General features: G+C 51.7%; 4 protein-coding genes across 4 annotated transcripts; 2 read left to right on the forward strand and 2 right to left on the reverse strand.

Moving 5' to 3' along the window:
- The first annotated feature begins 134 nt into the window (after positions 1 to 134).
- On the forward strand, positions 135 to 7,902 carry PV09_04377 (uncharacterized protein). The gene is made up of 3 exons (XM_016357708.1): positions 135 to 810; positions 903 to 7,235; positions 7,295 to 7,902. Exons 1-3 carry the CDS (start codon positions 337 to 339, stop codon positions 7,754 to 7,756), a joined length of 7,269 nt encoding a protein of 2,422 aa, XP_016214500.1. The 5' UTR covers positions 135 to 336; the 3' UTR covers positions 7,757 to 7,902.
- Positions 7,903 to 9,640: 1,738 nt separating this feature from the next.
- PV09_04378 (uncharacterized protein) lies at positions 9,641 to 10,764 on the reverse strand (the record flags this gene model as incomplete). The annotated part of the gene is made up of 2 exons (XM_016357709.1): positions 9,641 to 9,850; positions 10,357 to 10,764. The coding sequence occupies 2 exons, from the start codon at positions 10,762 to 10,764 to the stop codon at positions 9,641 to 9,643; spliced, it is 618 nt and encodes a 205-aa protein (XP_016214501.1).
- Positions 10,765 to 12,044: 1,280 nt separating this feature from the next.
- On the forward strand, positions 12,045 to 15,308 carry PV09_04379 (uncharacterized protein). The gene is made up of 3 exons (XM_016357710.1): positions 12,045 to 13,183; positions 13,248 to 13,691; positions 13,749 to 15,308. The coding sequence occupies exons 1-3, from the start codon at positions 12,409 to 12,411 to the stop codon at positions 14,852 to 14,854; spliced, it is 2,325 nt and encodes a 774-aa protein (XP_016214502.1). The 5' UTR covers positions 12,045 to 12,408; the 3' UTR covers positions 14,855 to 15,308.
- Positions 14,159 to 17,945, reverse strand: PV09_04380 (uncharacterized protein). Its single transcript, XM_016357711.1, has 2 exons — positions 17,566 to 17,945; positions 14,159 to 17,329 (listed from the first exon to the last, which is right to left on the reverse strand). Exons 1-2 carry the CDS (start codon positions 17,770 to 17,772, stop codon positions 15,254 to 15,256), a joined length of 2,283 nt encoding a protein of 760 aa, XP_016214503.1. The 5' UTR covers positions 17,773 to 17,945; the 3' UTR covers positions 14,159 to 15,253.
- Positions 17,946 to 17,968: the final 23 nt, after the last annotated feature.

Below are 17,968 nucleotides of genomic sequence, written 5' to 3' on the forward strand. Positions count from 1 at the left end.
GCAAGTACTTACCGTTCTAGCCCTTGCCTGCTTAGGAAACAGGAAGGTCACATGATCTCGCGGCAACTGTCTGCTGCTTGCCCGCCGCCCGCGCCATGAGGCGACAGGGGTCGTGAGGTAAACAATGCGATATGTGATCAACCATTGCAGATACACATTCCAGGGAATTTACTTCCACTCACGATCCCGCACATCGCATATAATTCATACTTCAGACATCGAGACAGGCTCTTTTTGGGACAGGAAGTCTTGTTCCTCACGTTTTGCCTCCAATTGAAGGGATGATGCGCAAGTGAACACGGCCTCTGTTTACACCCAGACAAACATCACAGCGCCATGAGTGCACCTGCACAAAACGGGCCACGCTGGCGAGCCCATCCCTTCACGAGAGCCTCTGCTTCACCGTCACCTACTCAATCTACAATGCAGCCCTCGGGCCATGCTCGATCCAAGTCCACATTTGCTTCGCCCGCCTCGCCTCCCATTACGAGTGGCGGAGGGGGAGGCATGGTCCACCAACGCACACAATCCTTCTCTCCGGGCCCAAACAGTTTAGTTCCTGCCCGCAGCGACTCTTTGAGACGGTCGGCGAGGGGAAGCACCCCTCAGACGGGCACTTTTGCGCCCACGTTTATCAAGACAGAGGAAGGGCACGATGCGCTGCCGGCAGTGGAGAGAATCGAAGGAGAAAACGATTTCTCGGGGAAGAGATATGTGTGGCTTAGAGATGCTACACATGCCTTTGTGAAGGGTTGGGTGGTCCAAGAGCTCGAAGCGGGCCGTTTGCTTGTCCAGTGTGACGATGGGAGTGTATGTGTTTTGTCGCCTTTTTTATTCCATCTCTCCTTGCACATAAACTCTCTATTTTCATGTAATCAAAGTGTTAACATATGGGGAAACAGCAAAGAGAGGTCCAAGAAGAGGAAGTGGATAAGGTGAACCCGGCAAAATTCGACAAAGCGGACGACATGGCCGAGCTTACTCACCTCAATGAGCCTTCTGTCGTACATAATCTGCGCATGCGATATCAAGCCGACCTCATCTACACATACTCAGGCCTTTTCCTTGTCACGATAAACCCGTATTGTCCACTTCCCATCTATTCCCGCGACTACATCAACATGTACCGCGGCCGTAGTCGGGAGGATACTAAACCGCATATCTTTGCTATGGCAGATGAGGCGTTTCGAAACCTTGTTGAAGAAGGCGATAATCAGAGCATTTTGGTCACAGGCGAGTCCGGTGCAGGTAAGACGGAGAATACGAAGAAAGTCATCCAGTACCTGGCTGCGGTTGCCACTTCTGATACTCCTCGGGCGGCAAAGTCGGGGGCAAAGTCGACGTCGAATCTATCGGAACAGATCTTGAGAGCAAATCCTATCCTCGAAGCGTTTGGAAATGCACAGACTGTTAGGAATAACAACTCTTCGCGGTTTGGCAAGTTCATTCGAATCGAGTTCACACGCTCAGGACAGATCTCTGGTGCATATATTGACTGGTATCTGTTGGAGAAGTCACGTGTTGTGAAGCTCAATTCGATGGAAAGAAATTATCACGTCTTTTACCAGCTCTTGAGGGGTGCAGACAAGCACATTAAGGATAATCTACTCCTTTCCGGTCGCGACATCGAAGATTTCGAGTATACACGTCAAGGCAATGACACGATTGCAGGTGTATCAGACCAGGATGAGTGGAACACACTTGTCGAGGCATTCCATATCATGGGCTTCGAGGAGAGGGAGCAGATGGATATCCTGCGCACTATTGCCGCAATTTTATATTTAGGCAACATAACTGTTCGCAAGGAAAGCTTACGGGGTGACCAGGCAGCAATGGATCCCGATGCCGAAAGTCAAGCAGCTATCGCATGTCGCTTGCTCGGCATTCCGACGGAGGCTTTTATCATGGGCTTGCTACATCCTCGTGTGAAAGCTGGCCGTGAGTGGGTTGAGAAGACGCAAACACCTGAACAAGTCAAGCTTGCCATTGACGCCCTGGCGAAAGGTATATACGAACGTGGCTTTGGCGACTTGGTCACCCGCATTAACAGGCAATTGGATCGCTCGGCTGCTGGAGTCGATGACTCTCACTTTATCGGTGTGCTGGATATAGCCGGATTCGAAATTTTTGAGCACAATAGCTTCGAGCAGCTGTGCATCAACTATACAAACGAGAAGCTGCAGCAGTTCTTCAATCATCACATGTTCGTCCTGGAGCAAGAAGAGTATGCAAGAGAACAAATTGAGTGGAAATTCATCGATTTTGGCAAAGACTTGCAGCCAACTATTGATTTGATCGAGCTATCAAACCCCATTGGCCTGTTCTCGTGTCTAGATGAGGACTCAGTGATGCCGAAGGCAACAGACGCAAGCTTCACAGAAAAAATGCATAGCCTCTGGGAGAAAAAATCGAACAAGTATAAGCGATCTTTGCTACAAAAAGGCTTCATTATTACGCACTACGCCGCTGAAGTTGAGTACTCGACGGACGGTTGGCTGGAGAAGAATAAAGACCCTCTTCCGGACAATATTACACGCCTGCTAGCTGCTTCGACCGAAAAACACATTGCGGAGCTCTTCTCTGACTGTGCAGATCCAGATGATGACACCGGTGGGGGAGGAAGGAGTCGTGTTAAGAAAGGACTCTTCCGCACCGTCGCACAACGCCACAAAGAGCAACTATCCACTCTGATGAGCCAATTGCACTCTACACATCCTCATTTTGTGCGCTGCATTCTTCCTAACCATAAGAAGAAACCGAAGCAATTCAGTCCGCCGCTTGTGCTTGATCAATTGCGTTGTAACGGCGTTCTCGAAGGCATTCGAATTGCTAGAACCGGTTTCCCCAACAGGCTACCATTCGCGGAATTCAGAGCCCGCTATGAAGTATTGTGCTCGACAGACATGCCGAAGCAGTATCTTGAGGGTCAAGTTGCAGCGCAGCTGATACTTGAGAAGTTGGGTATGGACAAAGCGTTTTACCGAGTTGGTCTCACAAAAGTCTTCTTCCGCGCTGGCGTGCTTGCTGAGCTTGAGGATCGCCGTGACAGATTGATCAGCGAGATCATGTGCCAGTTCCAGAGCATTGCGAGAGGTTTCGTGCAGAGGAGAATGGCGCACAAGAAACTGTACAGGGCAGAAGCGACAAGAGTCATCCAGCGCAACTTTCAAGTCTACTTAGATTTACAAGCCAACCCGTGGTGGAGACTCTTCGTACGCATGAAACCACTACTGGGAGCAACGCGTCAAGCCGCGGAGATGAAGAAACGTGACGAGATGATCCTTAAACTGGAAGAGAAGGTTAAAGCTGAGCTCACAGATAAGCAACGTCTGGACGAGGAACGTCGGCGCGCTGAGATCGAGATTCAGAAAATTCAACATACTCTCGAAAGCGAGAGAGCGCTAGCTCTGGACAAAGAGGAGATCTTCAAACGATTGCAGCTCAGAGAGGCAGAACTGGCAGAGAAACTGCAGGGCGCTATCGAGGATCAGGAAAGGCTGGAAGATCAACTGGACGCTCTCGCTGACGCGAAGAAGAAGGTTGATAGTGAGGCGGAGGGGTACAGACGCCAGTTGGAACAAGCCGGTGAGATAATCGAGCGCCTGGAGAAGGAGAAGGAGGATCTCTCAAGGCAGTTAAACAATCTAGAAAACCAATTGCGTGAACTTGAAACAGCAAAATCACAGAGAACAGAGTTAGAGGAGAGCCTCTCACAGGAAGTTCGAATGCTCTCAAGCCAGCTGTCGCTCAAAGAGCGCAAATTGCAAGATTTAGAGGCAAAGCTCCTGAAGTCGGACCAGGAACTTGATGTCAAACTCGCAGCATCCAACAAAGAAGTCGCCGCAAGCAAGAAACAAATACGCGACTTGCTGGATGAGAATAGGCAGATCCGGCAGCAGATAACGGAGCTATCTAGCACCTCGACTAGTTTTGAAGAGCTGATTCGAAGGAAGGATAGTGAACTTGCACTGCTGAAATCTGACCTGAAGAAATACGAATCTGAACGCAAAATCTTCGAAAACGAGAAGAAGACTCTTTCATCCAAGCATGAGAGCATTCAGGAGCGTCTACGCGATGCGCAGGCCGAGATGGAAGGACTACGTGTTCAGAAGTCGCAAATTGAACGTGAGGCCGCAGACACGAAGCGCATGCTCGAGGAACGTATAACCAACGACCAGAGCCGCAAGCTGCTCGAGCGACAGATCGAGGAACTCCGCGAGGAGCTTGTGCAAGTCCAGAAAGACCTCGCTCGGGAGAGACAATCACGCGATGATGTCGAGATGCTGAGCGAACACAAGTATAAGAACCTCAAGGAAGAGTACGATTCCCTAAACGAAGCCAAAATCATCATCGAGAAAGAGTTATACGCGCAACAAGATGTTCTGAGGCGTGCTACTGAAGCTAGGACGGCAGCTGAAAAGGAGCGTAAGGAGTACCAGACTGAGCTGAGAAACCTGCGCGAAAAATACATCCAACTTCAAGAGGAGAAACTAAACGCTCAAGAGACAGCTGATCGAGCCGCGCAGAAGATTGCAAGTGAAAGGCAGGCCGCTATGCGAAAGGAACTTGACGCAAAGAACCGACAGCTAGATGAGCTTCACGCAGAGAAAGCAAGACTGGTGGATGAGGTGCAAGGCCTCACGCGCATGATTGCGGAGTCAGATAATTTCCGGCTGTCGAATGACCAGCATAAGGAGCGTCTTGAGCGCGAGCTGGTTACGGTCAAAGGACGACTCGCTGCCTCTGAAAACGACAATCGCGCTCTGCTCAACAAGCTGCAGCAAAAGAGCCTGGACATCGCACGCTCAAACTCACGAGCTAGTGAACAATCGCGGGCACGCGTTTCCCAACTTAGCAATGAGAAAGCCAAGGTCGAGGAGGAGAACAAGAGGCTGCAACGGCAAGTTGAGGATCTACAACTACAGGTCTCGTCGCTGGAGAAACAGAAGGAGAAATTATCTCTCAACTTGGAAGATCTCACGCATGAAATCAACCGTGAGCACAAGACTAGCCGAAATGCAGAGAAGCTCTCATCGACGGTGAACCTACAACTTGCTGAGGCAAACAGAAAACTGGAGACGGAGCGACAGCTAAGGATGCAGGCCCAGTCCAACACGCGCACTGTGCAAGCCAGTCTTGATGAGGCGAACAAGGAACTGGACATTTGCAGGGGACAGCTGGTTCTGCTACGAAAGGTTTTCGACCCGGAGACCACAGCTCATGGAGGCGTTGACGACTTCGAAACCGTGAAAAGCGATATCGAGGCAAAGGTGGACCTGGCTAAACGACTAGAGAGTGCAGAGTCCGCAGCCAGAACAGCGAACGAGAGATTGCTTCAGATGGAGGCTCTGCTGAGTGAGATGAGAGCTAGACATGGAGATGAAATGGCTGAGATGGACGCTCGTTATCTGGACTCGAAGCGGGCATTCCTAGACGAACTGAACCAGTCACAAGTCAATGCCAGAAATATCAGCCCTGTTCAATATCGTTCTCGCGAACTGGAGAACAGAAAGCCGTTCTCACCGAACAGCAAGCCAAGCACTCCCGTTAAGCAGAGACAACTTAGCAATGCTACCCACGATTCCGTGCGATCTGACCGAACAACAGATACCGTGGCTATTAGCAACCAGATGGACCTCGCTAGTGAGGTGGAAATGCTTCAAAATCAACTTCAAATGTCCGAGATGCGCAACCGCCATCTCCAAGCTCAACTTGACCGTTCACCACAAAGGCAGTACTCGCAGGATGACTCACCTTCATTGCGCCGCATGCAGAAGTTGGAACGGGAAAACTTCAGGCTACATGATATGCTAGACGATTCAGCTAAGAAGGTGTCCCACCTTGAAAGCAGCATCCGCTCAGGCCAGCTGTCACTGAAAGAAGTTCAGACCAAATCTCATGAAGAGCTTTATGATCTTATCAATTCTCAGGAGCAAAGCCGTAGGTCAATCGTGAAAGCGCACGATGCAGCCGTCAACGAACTAGTCAGCGCAAAGACTGCGTTCGATGAGCTAAAGAACGTGCGTGCTGCTCTTGAGGTTGAGCTTCGTGATACAAAGTCCGAGCTGCAAGATCTGAAGTATGAGCGCGAGCAAGAGAAGGCAAATCACGCCCAGCTCTTGCAGGAATTCTCCGATCTGCAGATCAGACTTGATACAGAAACAAGCAATTTGCTTGATGTTACGTCAAGCTTGAACCTGTATAAGGCTCGGGCCGATGAATATTTCAGCAAGCTCGAGCAGGCTGAGATTGCTGTCTTGAAGGCCACCCGTGCTGAACAGTTTGCCAAGTCACAAGCTAAAGAGACAGAAGAGACATGTGCCCGTATCATGTCTGAGCGCAAATCAATGGACATGCAAGTTGAAGATCTTCAGCGGACTGTCCAACAGCTCGAGGAGCGCGTCGAAGATCTTTCCGCGGATCTTGAGGGAGCTGTGCAAGCAAAGAAGAGGCTTCAGAACGAGCTTGAGGACTACCGATCACAACGAGCCCACGATATTGAAGACAAGGAGACGATTTTCGAGCAGGCGCGCAAGAAGTACTCGAACGAGCTCACAGCTCTGAGCAACGAGCTGGAAATCGAACGCGAAAATGTCGTATATCACCGTGAGGAGAATGGACGATTGCGAGATGAGATCGAGGAGCTACGAGCGAAGTGGGATGATGAAGTGCTTAATTCTTCAACTTGGGCAAAGGAAAAGGGCAGACTTGAGGTCATGCTCCAGGAATTGTCCACGTCTCGAGACGAGGCCGTTGCCGCTCACAACGACGCACAAAGTAAGATCGTAAACCTTTTAGGCCAGGTCCGCAATCTCAGAACGAATGTGGATGACATCTCTGCTGAGCGGGACAATCTCCTTAAGGAAAAGAAAACTCTGGAATCACGTCTGAAAGAGCAACAAGAGCGTCTTGAGGATCTCATGAAGGGAGAATCGCCTTCCATGCGCAATGCTGCGGCTGCCGACCGTGATCTGCTGGAGCTCAAAGCTAGCTTAGCACAGCAAGAGGATATCGTGGCTGCCGCGGTGGGCAAGATGCGCAGAGCGGAGGCTCTGGCCCAGGAAACTCAAAGGGATATTCAGACTGAGCGCGAGAAGAACGTGCAATTGCACAAGGAGAAGGCGGCGCTGGAAAAGAGTGTTAAGGACCTACAGATCAAACTTGTAGATCTAGAGACGAAGGGCTACTCAAGCGCGAGTGGCGATGTACGCTTCTTGAATGAACGAATCAAGGAGGTAAGTTTTGGAGGCGCCAGAACTCCTTGTCCTAGACATACTGACAATGCTTATTCCAGCTTGAACAAGCGCTAGAGGCGGCAGAGTCAGCTCGCACATCAGAAGCTCGCAGCATTCGCACCGTCGACCGCACGGTCAAGGACTTGCAGAGTCAGATCGAGCGTCGCGAAAAGCAGAACGCCATGCTCAGCGAGGACCTGAACAAAGCTAGAGAAAAGATCTCGAACCTGCTCAAGACAATCGACGAGCTGCAAACCAGCGACTCAGCCAACCAACTTTCGGCCAAGCGAGCCGAGCGAGAATTGAGAGAGGCAAAGGAGAATGCCTTGAGGCTGGAACGGGAACTAGAAGGGTGGAAAGCACTGAGATTAGAACGTGGCAGCCGAGCTGGCAGCATTGCACATGGTGAACGCCTTCTCGTACCACCGAGGGGCGAAGGAAGTGTCAGGAGTGGTGGCAGCCAGCGAGAAAACTCGGAGGGCATGCTAAGGAAGGTTAGCAACGCATCGAGATTTTTGTGAAGTCCTGTACAAGTTGCGTGATTTGGGCAGTGGTGTATAGATGGCGTTTCCGGTGCATGTGCCTTTTCCGCATGGTGACGATACATTGGGCGCGTGGAACATATGAATGAGCATCGATCGTAATGATAACTTTTTTGGATTCTTCACTTCGCTGTGCCCCTGCTGCGACGTACGTTTGATTTCGTGAAGACGAGCGTACGGCTGAAATACTTTCAAAGCACCTCACTTCCTCCCAAACAGCAATCCACACACGAGTTTTGAGACATTCTGAAATCTCGTCGAATGCTTTTCAAGATCTCACTTCTGAGATTTCTGAATGATTTACAGGAGGCTTGAACATGTTTTGCGGCGTTTGGATGTGGAAATGTTCCAAGCGATTATTTCTTCTTCAGACTTTTTTAAGTTCTGTTACATCGGCTAACAGGAGACTACGCACATGGCACCGCAGAACGACATAACGACGTCGAAACACAGTATCAAATCTTGACGAGCGTGGGCGATCGCTTCACATTTTGGGCCGGCAGGTGTAAGGCGAATGTGAGTCTGTCCGCACTTCCGGCCTGGTGACGTGGAAGCCAACGGTAAAGCTTTGTCTTTCTCTTTGATGAGGGAAGGTGCGGATTAATGGATCGTAGTTTCCGTCTGCACCTGGCCCCCTTCCTCTTTAAAGCAAAGAAGGAGCTCCTCTGTACACTTGCCGAGTCCTAAGGCCGCAAATGCTCGTTCGTCATTGTTTCTCCCCTCTGCTCTCTTTGTGCTTCCCGCTTTGCCTCTTGTTTTCTTCTCTCTGTCCCATATCGCAACAGCACTTCAAGACTCCGTACGTGACGTCTTTTGTTCGTACCCTTTGCCCCTTGAATCGCCATTGACCACGGCCTTCACATTCTACGTCGGCGCAAGTTATGTTCGCCCGCTTGTCAGCTTCTTCATCTTGATCAGATAAACCTCAAATTCGAATCAGCTGTACATGTTTTACCTTCACTTTCAGGTTTTGTCGCGTGGAGTTTTCGAGAGAAACAATTAAATGGTCACTTCCCATCGGTCAATCTCACCATATACACGAATGAACTCCTTTCCACTTCAAAAATCACTATCCATGGCCTATCCGATTTGGTCTCCTTGCTTCCGTTCAGCCAGTCCTGTTATGACCGTCAGTCTCCGTCTTTTGATGAGAATTTTTGAGAGAAAGGGTAGTTTTAGACTCGATCTTCATACTCCCAGGCGCACCCGAGTGATATGATGATCGATCACCTAACTCAACTGCTTGCCTACCACGTGCCCTGCGGCGCAACTGGCGATTGCTCAGATGCAAACCGGACCAGGATCCGTGAGAGCGACTCGCAGAAGAGAAAGGGCCGCACCAGCTGTGAGTCCCGTGCCACCTGCACCATCCCCGTCCCATCCTCGGCGGCGGCCAACTGCCCACCCCTCCGGGGTTATTCTCTGCCACCTCACTCCGCTGCTCGCCTACCGCGTGCTCTGCGTCGCAACTGGCAAGTGCTCAGATGCGACCGAACCAGAGTTCGCGAGATCGACTCGCGGGGAGGAGGGATTTGTGTTGTTTCCCGGCGGCGGCCAACTGCCCATCCCGCCGGGTTCCCTCCCCGGACAACCCAACTCAACTGCTTGTCTACCGCGTGCTCTGCGTCGCAACTGGCAAGCGCTCAGATGCAACCGGACCAGAGACCGCGAGATCGACTCACAGAGGAGAGAGGCTGTCTCTCCCAGCGGTGGCCAACTGCCCCTCCCGCCAGGTCTCCCGGCGGTCACTTCACTCCACTGCTTGTCTACTGCGTGCTCCACGTCCCAACTGGCAAGTGCTCAGATGAGACCGAACTGGAGACCGCGAGGTCGACTTACAGAGGAGGAAGGACCGATGCCTCCTCAGCGACGCCCAACTTTCAGGTGCGCTGGGAGCTTCGCCTTCGCCTCTCCCAGGACGATGTAGTATTTCCACTCGTCCTCGAACGCCGCAGGTTTTGGGCCAAGGCAGGCCCATTCTCCATCAAAATCTCTGAAAATAGAGCGGACGGACACGTCGGAGGCGGTGTCCTTGGTGGCCGGAGCCTCCTCGGAGCGCTCTCCGCTTTGCTTCTTGGAAGAACAGCAGTTGCCCATTCTGCTGTTTAAAAGAAAATAAAATCTTGATTGGTCAGATCAAGAGGTCAGAGTCTGAAGGTGTGGTCTCAACAAGAGCTTCAGAGTGATAGCACGGTTGCAAACGGTCGAAAGAGGGTTGTGGGAGGAAGATCCTTTTATACGAAAAAATCGGCTGGCTGGACATTGATCGATCAACAACTTCTTTGCAAAGCTATTGGCCTGCGTATTTGTTTGATGTGGATAACTTCTAACCCCACACCACGATGTTGAGTCATATAGACTCCAGAGAGCATCAAGTCTTCTTTGTAATCTCGTTGGCTGAAAGTGAGGAGTTGCATTCATGTGATGGGGGGAGGGGAGGGGGGGCGGGGGGCAGGATCGAAACAACAATCTCGCAGTACAGTCTTGCAGCGATGCGTAAACACCAGATCGGTATAGATCTGATGTCTTGCTGTATACGGATTAAAATTGAATACACTACTCTGTCGAATTGTCCTTACCTTTTGCGTGAATGATAGCATATACAGCGGAAAGGGAGTGTTGGATAGAGAGATCAGGTATCGTCCTCTTGAAAAGTGATGCTTCAAGGCCCATCGTTGATGTGGGAAGAGGAAACCATGGACCCACCTAGGACTTGGGCAAAGATGGATCTCCCAGCCTTCGAAATATGGAGGCGATGGTACATCTTGCTGATGCCGCAAGAACTTGAGAGCGACTTGAGTGATTTTGATTCCAAATACTCTATGTTTCTCCAGCAATGTAACTGTCCTTTGAGTCGCGACCTCCATAACGCACCAATCATGCACTTCTGCTTTATATGCCGCAGGATGAACAGTCATTCTTGCGGCATTTATCAGATGGAGACTCTTCATATGACTCAAAAGATTCCACTGCGATTGTGGAGACATAGCGGGTCGAGCAGCGCAGTGTTACAACAGCTAAGTGCAGCAGGCAAGGTCTGGAGGAAGCACTCGAGACGAACAGTAACATGGTCTCTCTCCTTCAAAGAGAGAACGCACATTAAGATCTCGACCGTGAGATGTGTAAGAGGTTCAGAAGTCTCCTTCTCCTAAGCATGGCCTGCAGGGTTTATGAAGATGAGCGAAGATGCCGTTCTTCGAGTTGCGTTGATAGAAATGTCCTGGACTAAGGGTCACGTGCACGAATCGCGTACTGAAGTTCTGTGGACGCGTCAGTAACAAATCTGATTAACATAAGTCGGATACAATACAATAGCTACTAGTATGTGAGAGATTGATGGTTAACGAGCGATGGCGCCTGCCTTTGCGCTTTGCAATGAGCGTACCTGAAGATTGCGTGGCCAATAACTGACACAAACAAAGACAGAAAATATGCCAGAACAATCCATGGCTTGGTACTTACGTCTCGTAAGTCATAGGAAACGCTCTGCTTACTACCAAGCAGGAATCAAAATCGCTTTTGCGGAGTACTTACGACAGTGTTCTCCCATGGGCAGTTGCCATCATACAACGATTTGGCGCCGTTACAATTCAGAGCAAAGTGCCCAGCTCAGCACGAACGTGTTAGTGGCGAGCTTCCACGATCGTACCCGCTACTTGAGAGAAGCTGATTTTGGTCTCTCTGTCAGCCTTCCGCCACGATCCGTAACTTAACAGAAACAGAAATGTGAAGATTTTACTACAAGGGCTGGCGCTGATGCGCACAGGGGCTAGGGAAAGCCGCTGAGTCGGGCTAGCTGAGCAAGGACTGCGCCCATGCACTGTGCTGGGGTACGGCGCAGATACGATGAGCGTGGATGTTTCACTGGGTGCGGAGAGACTTATACACACATGCAGAGGAGAGCGGCGCCATGCAGCGGCGAGGCGGTATCGAGACATGACGGCTGATGGGTCTGTTGTTGTGCGTCATAGGAAAATTCAGTTGACCGTATGGCATACTGCAGCAGAGCAAGACGAATTGGCATGTCGCTGACTAGAGCATGCGGGCGTAATGACGGGCAACAGGCAGAGCAAAGGTAGCGATTGACGTCGAAGGATCCTTGGATGTAGGCTCCTGAGCGGGAGCAGAAGCGAGACAGGCTGTAATACAAGTACCGTAAGCCAGACGCTTGATTAGTCACTACGCGCCACCGGCCTGGCTCTGGGGGCATCCGCCAGCAGCGTTTGGCTGGTTGCTGCACGGCTGCATCATGATTGGCATCCGCGACGTCGCCTTCGACTTCCATCGCCGGTTTCTTTATCTGCGCAGTGCTGACTTGCGCTGATTTCTTCTGAGCAAACTCCTGCACCTCCAGCTCCGCCCGCACTGCCCCAAATTCCAGCACATCGTACACAAGTGACGTGAGGGCCACTGTCAGACGCCTTTGTGCTTATCTGATTCTTAGATCTGCAGGCTTTCCCTCTCATGGTCGTCCCTTGTTCTGTCTGGATCAAAACACATGCCAAGACTGGCCTTCTCCATTCTCCATAAGTTCATACCCACTTCACCGAAGAGGACCAGCCAACACCAGCGCAGCTTCTGCGCGCAAAATTGATACACGGAAAACTTGTAGCACGCCGTGACGAGCACACATGTTCGGCAAGGAGAAGGCCGGCGCCGCCGATGACGACAATGGCTTCCTCAGTCCGCCTCCACGAACGCCCTCTTCGGCTCCGGCGCCTTCGGGCCAGCCCTCCCCTTCGTCGCCTTCCTCTCCGATGAACTCTGTACGTCAGATACTGCGACGGCCCGTCGCTGGGCGCTCTCACGAATCGCTGTCAAGGCCTAGCGTGCGTATACGCAGAAATCCGTCTTCCTCGTCGATTCGCTCAATCGAGTCCACCAGCACGACTGCCATGCCCGCTGCGTCTGCAGCTAACACTGGTCTTCACGATATCCCAGAGGAAGCCCCTGGAAGACGAAGGAGCAGCTCGGAACCGCAGCGACCGTCGTGGTACTCACAGTCCGATGCTGCTGAGCGACTCGCTCGCATGTCCACCGTCAATGAGATGCCCACCATATCTGAGGGCCCTGGCCAACCAAGCAGCAGTGCCGCCGGCTCAAGAAGGAACAGAGGGAGCTCACTGAGAGTTCCTCGTGAAATGGCGGGCCATCTGAGTCCACACGTGGCGCTGCACGGGTCTACAGAAGCTGCCGATCAACTCGATGGGCATCTGCAGCCGCACATGGAGGGGTTGGATCCTCCAAGGAACAGAGTAATGAGAGGTCTGAGCAACGCCGTAAGGAGGGTTCCTGGTGTCGAGAGCCTGAGGAGTCGAATGAGCCAAAGCGATGCGGCATCTGTTGACAGAAGGTATGACGAAGACGAATATGATTCCGAGATGGTGGACCTCCTGGATGTCATCGGTAAGTTTGTCGTCGATCTGGCTGCCTTTCTGTGCCATGTGTGTGTACTAAGTTGGAAATGTAGATCCTGAAGTCGCGACGCTCTCTACCCTCACGAACGTTCAGAACTCACTGTTCGTGCCGAATCTGGGTCGACTCGTTAACAGGAGACCGACTTATAATTTCACACGCCAACAGGCGGCCATGGGCGAGTTTGCGGAATCCCGGCTGGGCACCTCTGAGACAGAGCCGGTGGACGAGGAAGCAGAGGAGGTGGCGGACGGGATGACTCAGGGTCAGACAGTCGATTCGAACGACAGCAATATGCGGCCGCGTCTTACACACACGAGCACAATCTCGTCGACGCTGAGCGAGTCGAGGTATGCTGTGCTGCCGCACGGAGAAACCTTGGCAGGCTGGACTCCCGAAGAAAAGGCGGAGCTCAACGATCTTGTCAGACATATGCTTCACTCGCGCAGGGCAGCATTCAAGCGTGGTCTGAAGGGATTCGGACAGTATGTAAAGAGACGTAAGTTGCCATCCGCCTTTTTTGTTCCTGTTTCAGACCACATCTAATAAGCTACAGCACTTGGTTTCTTCATCACCTTGTACGCCACCTTGATCACTCTCTTCGGCGCTGCGTGGGTCCTCTTTCTCATCGGCTGGATATCACTCGGCTCTCGTAAGGACTATATTGTCAACGTTGTAGACAACGTCCTTGTTGCCCTCTTCGCCATCATGGGTGATGGCCTCGCGCCTTTCCGCGCCGTAGATACCTACCACATGGCCTACATTGCGTACTACCACAGACTCTCGTGGAAAATCCGCCGTCAGAAGCACCTTCCAAAGCTGCAGGACAGAAACGATCTACCTGTTAAACGTAACGACAATGAGGAGGATCTTGAGTATGCAGCCGTTGAAACAAAGGAGGAGCGGCGCGAGCATAGAGGAGCTTGGGAGTACTCCGTACTTACACCCGCACAACAGAAGAAGCTGGTCCACCATCAAACTATCTTCGCTCGAAGTCATACTTTCTACAAACCGCACGAGACGGAGACTCACCATGCCTTCCCCTTGCGACTCCTCATCACCATCGTCGTGCTGCTAGATTTACACTCGTGTTTCCAGATCGCGTTGGGAGCGTGTACATGGGGTATCGACTATAAGACTCGCCCTTTCTGGCTAACTACATTCATCCTGTGCTGCAGCCTGACGTGTAATATCACTGGCGGTATTCTCATCTCCGTAGGCGACAAGCGAACGCGCAAGAAGGATGTCATCGAGAAGATGTTCCGCCAGCAGCTGACGCACACGGCGATGAAGGAGGTGCGAAGGCGGCGCTTGCGTGCGAACGAGGAGGCCGCCGAGGCTTCCGGTCCCGGTTCCGACTTTGAAACCTTGCCCGTACATGTGCCGCCACCGGTGCGCAAGAAGAAGGAACTCGAGCGCGAATTAACACTCCAGCAGCAGAAAGTGGTTGACACGGACGCGGCCCAACAAACGCGGCTTGCGCACGAGGCGGAGAAGAAGACCCCAGTCAAGAAGAACAGATGGAGAAGCATTCCGCTGCTGCCGTACTACATCACTAAGGAGAGTAGGGACTTTAGGAAGGAGGAAAAGAAGCAAGCAAAAGCCGAGAAGGCGGCGGCGGCGGCGGCAGCAGCCGCAGGCCATCCGACGTCTTCAGCTTAGTCTCAAGCAGTTGCGAGCATTTGTGTTTTTGGGAAGCTCTCTTTTCAGCGCATGTTGTTGGACCGAGAGCAGTATCAAAACAAGTTGAAAAGCGTTTTCGTTGTCGATCTTACTCAGTGTGTTTAATTCGGGTCGCGGGAGAGTCGTGGTTGAGTGTCGGTAGCTTTGAGATCTTTCTGATTTCACCTAACCTACACACTAGCGCAAAAAGGAGATTCAGATACGTGCGATGAGGGAAATATTCTAATGTGCACGACTGGCCTTGGCATCTTGTCTCAGTTGGCACATTGACTCCCATCAGATAACAATGTCGCACAGAGGATGAAAAAGTTATAATAAATCGATGATCGCCGACAAAATGGGGAGGTTGCGAATGATCATCTTGAAGATTGACCAAAGCTAGAATCCAGTTGAGCCGGAACCGCTGATGCCAGGTACACCCTGCTTTTCCCAATCCATCGTATCAAGCCAGTGCATGAAGTCTGCATCATTGCCGAAGTTGATCGATGCGTCCAGTTCGCCGAAATTAATGCCCTCAAAGTCACCGAAGGTCGTGCCGTGTTGAATTTGCATCAACGGAGGGCCGTCCGCAGCTGTTGTAGAGGCGGCATCTGCTGTCGCAGGGGTGGCCATGGCGGCAGGGGGAGGCCGGGGCGGGGCCAGAATCTTGTCCAAGATGCAGTTTATGACCCTCCTGCCTTGCTCAGTGAAAGAGTGCATGCCGCTGTCCTCGATGGCGGAGAGGCGGTCGACGAAGATGCTCAGCTCGCGTATTGTCTCAGCACGGGGCAGCCGTGGGTTGGCCGGGTAGACAGGCAGCTGCTCCTGTTTGTAAAGCTCGACGGCGAGGATGGCGGCGGAGCGGAGGCCATGCGCTGCGAGCAGCCAGATGAAGTCCATGCGATACTCCTTCAGCATCTCATGACGACCAGACAGCGCCATGATGTCCTTGAAAATGAGCCGGGCGAACTTGATCAGCTCATCTGCGGACGTGCCGAGTTTGCGAATCAGCACCTGTTGCAGCAGCAGCTCGTTCGCCAGGTACCCGTGACGCACGACGTTCATGTACAGAGCGTGCACAATGCTCGTTGATTTGCCTGCCGGCGTCTCCCTCGCCACGCGTATCATCTCCGGCGCCCTGGCCCAATCCGCAGCGTATCGCTCCCTGATCTGCGCAACTCGGACAACTATCTCCTCCGTACTGTAGTTGCCAAGTGAGATATCGACGATGTCTTCACGTCGCGGTGCGTGCAACATGTTGGCACGCATGTACGTCGTTCGATTCCATTCGCTGGGCACCCTCCAGCCGTCGCTGTCGAGCTTGGCAAGGGCTGCGCGAAGCTGCTCGCCTTCGCTAAATATTTCCGCGTCTGTCAAGTCGAGAGGCAATTCCAGACTGGTATATCGATGCGACAGCCGGCAGGGTCGTCCGAGCATCGAGGCCAGGGCAACCTCTTGTCCGTATACGGATATTCGATTTCGCTTCCGCAGCTCTGCTATGAAAAACGGTGTGCGTGAGTCGGCCTTGATTTCCTGTTGGAATCCCATCGCGAGCATGGCGTTGATCATTTCTCCCGTTTGCTGATACGCCGCGTAGCTGCTCGACCCTTTTACGGAGGACGTCAGCCAGCATGTTTCGTTGAGAAACCATAGGAACAGGTCGTCCCGTGACTCAGAATCTCTGCAAAAGGATAAACAAGATTGTGCAGCTTCGTAAGTCCGTTTCGAAATTGCTTCACGGGTGGTATTATGCTCGCGGAAGATGTCGTCCAAAGGGTCTGTGCTCTGTGCAGCCAGACCTATATCAGTCAGAATGAGCCCAACTACCTCCCATCGCAGATTATGACCAGAAGTTAGTGAGGCGTATTTTTTGGCCGTCGTATTGCCATCGTAATTGAGAGGGCTTTGCGTGTTTCTCCAGATACGCTCACAAAGACGACTAATCGCGGCGGGATTCTGATCGCGAAGGGTATCACGGTGGTATGTCCAAAGGTCCTTCAACCATTGCCTGACGATTGGGAATATCACGGCCTCTCCAGAATTATCGGACACCTCTTGAAACTTATTTATGAATCGGTTTACCATCAGGCTATCTTTGAAAATCGATAAGATTTTGCACCCGCGAAGAATCGTTTCGCTTGATAAAGGAATCGTTTCAACGGAATCACGAGCACGTAATTCGAATGTTGAAACTCCTAAATTTTCCAAGTCTGCTTCAAAGACAGCAGAGTAGGACGTCAAGCCCAAGAATCCCGGGTTGTCCTTCGCTGTCGAGCCTCTTCGGTCCTCCAGGGCGACTGGGGCAGACACAGCTCTTGCACGTGGGGGAAGGTGAATTGATGATTGAATTAGACCCGATGGCACCCGTTGCAACTGGTCATGAACCGTTATCTCTACAGACTCAATAACATTAGGCACAACTACTGCGCTGCTGGAAGCAGGACTTGGCAGACGCCGTGAAGATGAATTTCTTGTCTGTAATTCGGTTAACCTTGCAAAGAACTATGATATACATCACACACTAAATACGTTACATCAACAATGGATTTTGCTTAGTTGTCTACAGTGATATTGGAATGAATTTCTACTGGTCTAAACAAAACCAACCGGTGTACGTACTACCGACTGCTCACTAGGCACCAGGAATATCCGCGTCAACAATTGGTCAACGCTGAAGATTACCCGGAGGAATCTGTAATAGGCATACTTACTTGCGTCAACGGAGCGGGATGATAGACACATTTCTCCACACGGCGCCTCTTGACGCATCTTCCGCATGCAGGAATGACATGGTCACACCGTAGTTTTGATTTCCGACACGGTTCGCAAGACTGAAGTTTTCCATTGCGTCGGTGCTGCTGCGTGACGTTGTTCGAATCGCCGAAATCCACAATGGTATTATTAAACGAGATGTTCATTGCTGCCTCAACTTGAGGTGCGTATGCTTCGTGTTCCTGGTCACCGAGATTCGGTGTAACTCAACTTGGATTGTCGAGCGTTCGAGGTCATGTGACAAAACACTTTCGTCGCCTCTTAAGTCAGTACTGTCAGTCCACTGGTCTCAAGCGTGTCAACACAGACAATGTTGGTGAAAATGACAGGCTGCCCCACATC

The sequence above is a fragment of the Verruconis gallopava genome (assembly GCF_000836295.1).
Source record: "Verruconis gallopava strain CBS 43764 unplaced genomic scaffold supercont1.12, whole genome shotgun sequence".
In the NCBI taxonomy this organism is placed as follows: Eukaryota; Fungi; Ascomycota; class Dothideomycetes; order Venturiales; family Sympoventuriaceae; genus Verruconis; species Verruconis gallopava.